This window comes from Austrofundulus limnaeus, unplaced genomic scaffold (assembly GCF_001266775.1).
Source record: "Austrofundulus limnaeus strain Quisiro unplaced genomic scaffold, Austrofundulus_limnaeus-1.0 Scaffold209, whole genome shotgun sequence".
NCBI lineage: Eukaryota > Metazoa > Chordata > Actinopteri > Cyprinodontiformes > Rivulidae > Austrofundulus > Austrofundulus limnaeus.
Genome location: NW_013952611.1, coordinates 175,778 through 181,933, shown reverse-complemented (window position 1 = coordinate 181,933; position 6,156 = coordinate 175,778). Strand labels below are relative to the sequence as shown.

Genomic DNA, 6,156 nt, shown 5'->3' with positions numbered 1-6,156 from the left:
TTATTAGACTATTATTTCAAAATATCTGTTCTCTGTGTTTCATAGCTTTTCTTCTGGCTGCACAGCTTTCAGTAGCTTGTATTTATTTAGAGATTTCATCCAATAGTATTTTGTGCATCAAGACATCAACATTTTCTAGTCGTTTGATTGGCTGAGCAGAGAGCATGATTCAGAAAGGAGAAACTGGATTTCTGTAGCATCTTAAAAGCTGAATGCCAAGTGGATATTCTCAGTGTTACAGAAAATTTAAACTTAGTACAAAAATACAACTTTTGTGTTAGCTTCATGGTGGTGACAAAAGAACCACATTTTTCTTGAGGAAAAAATGGAGGATGGAGTTTGTAAACAGATAAGTTTTTTTTAGTAAAATGTTTTATTTAAATGTTTTTTTTAGTTTTCAGTTTATTATGTCCGTACTGATGCTGTTGTTAAATGTATGTGGCACAGCTGTCGCTGTAGTTGGAGAAAACTTGAATGTGTTGCTTCTGTATTGGTTTTCATTCTGGCTTCATGAGACACCTGTCTGTTGGGCAGCTGGGATACCTGTGTGGTGCAGCAGCATATTACAGAAACCACCAAAAATACACAGAAACGCTGAATAATATCCATATAATTTATAGAAAGTCCATACAACTTGAAATGGTGCCAGTAAATTATATGGATTGGAAATTATATGGACCCTTTTTGCTTGGATACAAACATACAGGCTCTTTCTGCCACTGCAGACCCTGTTATCTCCGCATCTCTGCTGCCGATCCATTATCTATCATTATTCTTTATATTTTTACCTATAAAAGATGAAAAATCTTGTGTTGCAGTTGTAGAAAGATTCAATTCAAACTCAATTGAAAAATACATTTACATTTCGAAACAACAGTCCAAGAGAGAACAAAATGTAATCCTTGATTTGTTTCTGTCAGACGTTTTGGAATGTCACAGTGGAAAGTTGCCCCACTGGTGCTGTGTGTTGGGTGGAGGGAAACCAGACCTGGACCGAGATGAACTCGACTTGGACTGAATATCAAGAGAAATGTAAGTGTTCCTTAATGCTTTAGTTTTTTGGTGGGATAGAGAAATATTATAGGTGGGGGATATTCAGAGAGAAGTTAGAATTTCGTGATCCACTAAAGCTCAGTGAAACATGGGCCTTCACAAATAGCAAACAGGTGGTGGCCAGATCTGGTGTCAAGCTGGTGCACTGCTGGCTGACTGCTGGCATGGCAAGAGGTTTGTCAACCAGATTTGGGCTAGGCTTGGCAATGATGGCACTGTTTTTAAGATGGAATGCTACAGCTGTCCCTGTTGTGGTCTGGCCTGTGGTGCTGGCCCATGCATGGACCACCTCTGGCAAACCACATCTGGGCTGAGTGTTAGAGCACTGTATGGGTCAGAACTGGACCAGAAAAATTTTGCAACGTGGAAAAAGAAGGTCCTCTGATATTAAGACAATGCCAGTCTTTGAGATGTTGCTGTGATTCAGTTATTACCCTCAATAGGTATTTTCATGCTGCGTTGTTGAAGCACCTGAGTACCTCAAGACTGAGACAGATCCCTTTCTAAACTAAATCTGCCTTAAAAAATGTTTCAGTTCTTTGTTTTATATATAGAAAGTACCCATAATTTTTAAACTGTGTATGTGTTGTAAATGATTTTCAGCAACTACATCAAATTTTAGCTCAATATCTAAAACCTCTTGAGCCCCATGGTAGTGGGACCAAAACACTTCTTGTTTGCAGTTTCTTTTAACTTCTGCTAACTTAAAGGTTGAATGACGAAAAAAAGTTTGTTTTGCTTATTATTTAAATATATAACTATAGTGAAAATACACAAAAAGTACAACTTTTCACCTGCTAATAAAACTATTAATGAACTATTTAAATAGAAGTTGTAAATGCTGAGGCACAACTCCAATGGCAATGAAGTTGGGAAGTTGTGTATAACTTGCAGATAGCTAATCATTTTGAATTTTCCTGCAACATATTGCAAAAAGCTGGGACAAAAGACAGGGAAAAATTTAGGAATACACAAAAACCACCTGTTTGGAACATTCCTCAGGTCCATCCATCCATTTTCTTTTGGTTATTCGGGGTCAAGTCACGGGGGCAGCAGCCTAAACAGAGAGACTCAGACTTCCCTCTCCCCAGCCACTTGGGCCAGCTCATCTGGGAAATCCCAAGGCATTCCCAGGCCAGCTGAGAAACATAATCCCTCCAGCATGTCCTGGGTCTTCCTCTGGAGGCGTCCAGGAGGCATCCTATCCAGATGCCTGAACCACCTCACCTGACTCCTCTCAACGTGGAGGAGTTGCGGCTCTACTCTGATTCCCTCCTGGATGACTGAGCTTCTCACCCTATTCCTAAGGGAGAGCCCAGACACCCTGCGAAGGAAACTCATTTCGGCCACTTGTATCTGCAATCTTGTTCTTTCGGTCACTACCCAAAGCTCGTGACCATAGATGAGGATAGGTAAACTGACCAATAAATGAAGAGTTTAGCCTTTTGGCTCAGCTCTCGCTTCACCACGACAATGCCCGCATCACTGCAGACGCAGCACCAATCCGCCAATCGATCTTCTGCTCCATTCTTCCCTCATTAAGGAACAAGACCCCTAGATGTTTAAACTCTTCCACTTGAGGCAGGACCTCTTCGTCTACCTGGAGGTGGCGCTTTACCCTCAAGTCCATGGTCTCGGATTTGGAGGCTCTGATCCTCATCCTGGCCATTTCACACTCGGCTGCAAACTGTTCCAGCGAGAGCTGGAGATCACGATCTGATGAAGCCAATAGTACCACATKATRRGCAAAAAGCAGAGACGCAATCCTAAGGTCACCAAAAAGGATCCCCTCAACACCTTGGCTGCATCTAGAAATTCTGTCCATAAAAGTTATGAACAAAAACTGTAATAAAGGGCAACCTTGGCAGAGTCCAACTCTTACATGAAATGAGTCTGACTTACTACCAGCAATGCGGACCAAACTCTCACACCGGTCGTACAGGGACCTAACAGCCTGTATCAAAGGACTGGGCACCCCATACTCCCGGAGTAACCCCCACAGGACTCCCAGAGGGACACGGACAAACGCCTTCTCCAAGTCCACAAAACACATGTAGACTGGTTGGGTGAACTCCCATGCACCCTCCAGGACCCTGCTGAGGGTGTAGAGCTGGTCCGCTGTTCCACGACCAGGACGAAAACCACACTGCTCTTCCTGAATGATCTTGACTAAGCAGAAAACATTGGATTTTTATTGTTGACTGCTGTTGATGAACCTGAAGTTTTTGCGACATAATTAGCCAAAAGTTCAGAGTCCCACGCCCTGTGACTCTTCCACACACCAAAACAGACAAGTCTGTATGTGTTCAAGATGTTCCAGAGACTTTCATGTGATAATTAATTAACTTTTAGGGTTAATGAATTTATTGCTGTGGGTTGAATAACAATTGAATTTATGGAGTTGGGAAATGTTTAGAAATATTCTGGAGTAATGAACAAATGGTAAAAATTCTCTTCATAAAATTTTCATTGAATTTCCTTATGGGTTTTATTTGACATAATGTATGTACTGTATGTCAAAGGGAGGGTGTTGAATGGAATTTTGTAACTGATTAACTAAATGTTAGATGCAGTAATGTATTTTCCACATTGTGATCATTGCAGCCATTTGGCTTAAACCAGAGAACGAGAGTGTTTGTTTTATCAAATGAGGCCTGTCGTCTTCATAACAAAGTTGGTTATGTTCTTATGTTTAATATAAATGGTAACACCCTCTAGGGGTGTGACCAGGAAATCAGACATGTTAAAAGGTTGATCATTCATGATGAATCAATGGCGAGTTTTATTCTTAGTTGTTGAGTTTGCAGTCTTAGAGAAACATCTAGAAGACTGTTGTGCTTTTCTGATAAGGCATTCAAGGCCTTCTGACTGCTGAGGCCTGACTGCTGTGTACTGGAAAAAAAACTTTTTAAAGAGAATCAAGTGATTTCTGCTATAATATTCAGACTTCCATTTATTGATCATGCATTTCTTTACAATAGGGTTTGCTTGAAATGAATTGTGCATGTGAATTTTTCATACGTTACACAGAGCTGATGTTTAATGTTCTTTCTTTGCAGGTAAACATCTCTTTGTCAACGTTAACCTGCCAGATCTAGCGATAGGCCTCATTCTCCTGGCTCTGTCTCTGCTTATTCTCTGCACCTGTCTCGTCTTCATTGTCAAGCTGCTCAACTCCATGCTGAAGGGACAGGTGGCCGTGGTCATCAAGAAAATGCTCAACACAGGTACAGAGCTACAAAACAACATCTCCAAAAGTATGTGTGTCCATATGCTGGGTAGAGCTTGTTTGAGTATCAGCACATCTGTTTCCATGTCAATGCTTAATGAGCAGCACAGGGACAGCCCTCCTGTCGCTTCTGGCTCCTCTCTTAGTTTTGCAGCTTTGAAGTGTGGTGCAGAAAAGCTTAGGCACAAACTTTACAATATTGTTTCTGTTCTTTTTATCATGTTCGTTGCTTAATTAGAAGCCAGTCATAAATCAGATACATATCTAATGTTTGTCAAAACGAACCTCTGGTCAGCGTTACAGAAAATTAAAAGTTWGGACAAAAATATGTAAATGAAGTGTTCCTTGGGTCAAGTCTAAATGGTCATGTCACGTTTACGTCTGTGAGGTGGGGGTATACAGATCAATCCAAGTAATAATAATACTAACCTCGAGTCATGCATTTTAAATCTTGCAGCTCCACATCGTCAGCTGCATAACAGAGGTCCAGTTGCTTCATCTGTTTTCTTTGAATGTTACATTATTGTTTGAATTTATACTTGAGGAAAAAGGGGCAGATGTACTAAGATTTTTCTTCTCTCTGCCACCTTTCATTTCAGTTTTTTGTATTTTATTTTTTTAACTGTACATAGAATTACTTTTGTTTTTTTAAGACATGAATAAAGTTTGAATATTTGACTTGATGATTGAGAATTCACAGAACAAAAATTGGAGTAATTTTGTCAGATTGTGTTAATACTAAAGTTCTGGATTGATACTTTAGTTGATTTCAACTCCAGTACATCGTTGTGACTCTAAAGTTCTTCATCTACAGAACAGAAGTCCACTTGCTTTGTATTTTTCTCTGAATTCTCTCTCCATCTCCTGGATGACAGAATCGGCAGAAACATATGATAGTCATGTTTTGGACCATGTTAATGATTAGGGCTGCAGCTAACAATTGTTGTATTAATCGATTAATCTATTGATTATTCTGTTGATTAATTGAGCAACCATATTTTTAAAAATTATCATGTTCTGCAGTAATTACTTAAGCTTATTTAATGAGAAATGCAATTATTTAATATTGTGAAGGGGTAATCTTGCTGATGTCCTTGCTGCAATTACATGAAATTGCAATACCAGTTGTATTTCATTCATGCATTTTAAGCTTAAGTTGCCTTTGGTAAAAGTCACCGAAAATCTTAATGCTGCAAATTCATTTTTATGGATTGATAAACTGAATGTGATCTATAATGGAACTAATACTTTTATGTTTAAGATAGTAATTCATGACATCCTTTAATGACCTAGGTTTTTATGACATGCTGTTCATCTGCAGATAGAATGATTAAAGTCAGAATAAGATTTGCTAACAACAGTCATTCTTAGATATCACTTGTGTTTATCTTTGTGTTTTCCATTGACCTTGTATCAAATCTTGCTAAGATGACAGAATGTTAATATATGAGGCCTCTCGAGACACGGTGTACAACAGTGTTCAACAGTTCTACAGTAGTGTGGAGAGACAGTGATTGTTCTCTGTGTTTCCTGTTGTTGCAATAAAACTCAGCTGATCATCTCACGGAGTACCTTCATTCTTCACCACGTATTTCTGTCTTTGTTAAATAAATATTTACCATAACACCCACCACTAGAAATTAGGTGTGGTAGTAGCTGAGCATCATCCAGAACAAACACTCGAGCGCTGCACATTGAACCTTAACCCAGTTTATAAGCAAAATATTTCATGAACTACTGGATAGAATTAATTAAACTTTATTACACCTGCAACTATATATTTAGAAACAATTAATCATTGTTGACTCCAATAATTATTGTCAAAGTTTTAAAGCACAGCTTGTGGTTGGGCTTGACTCTGCTACTACCACACC

The 6,156-nt window shown here is 39.1% G+C and overlaps 1 protein-coding gene across 1 annotated transcript in view; it reads left to right on the top strand.

Moving 5' to 3' along the window:
• LOC106525019 (sodium-dependent phosphate transport protein 2B-like) overlaps positions 1-6,156 on the top strand; it is a 31,902-nt gene that overhangs the window by 15,519 nt on the left and 10,227 nt on the right. The window contains exons 8-9 of the mRNA XM_014019117.1: positions 921-1,032; positions 4,113-4,280. Coding sequence (XP_013874571.1) covers positions 921-1,032; positions 4,113-4,280 — 280 coding nt within the window. The remainder of the gene's footprint in view (positions 1-920; positions 1,033-4,112; positions 4,281-6,156) is intronic.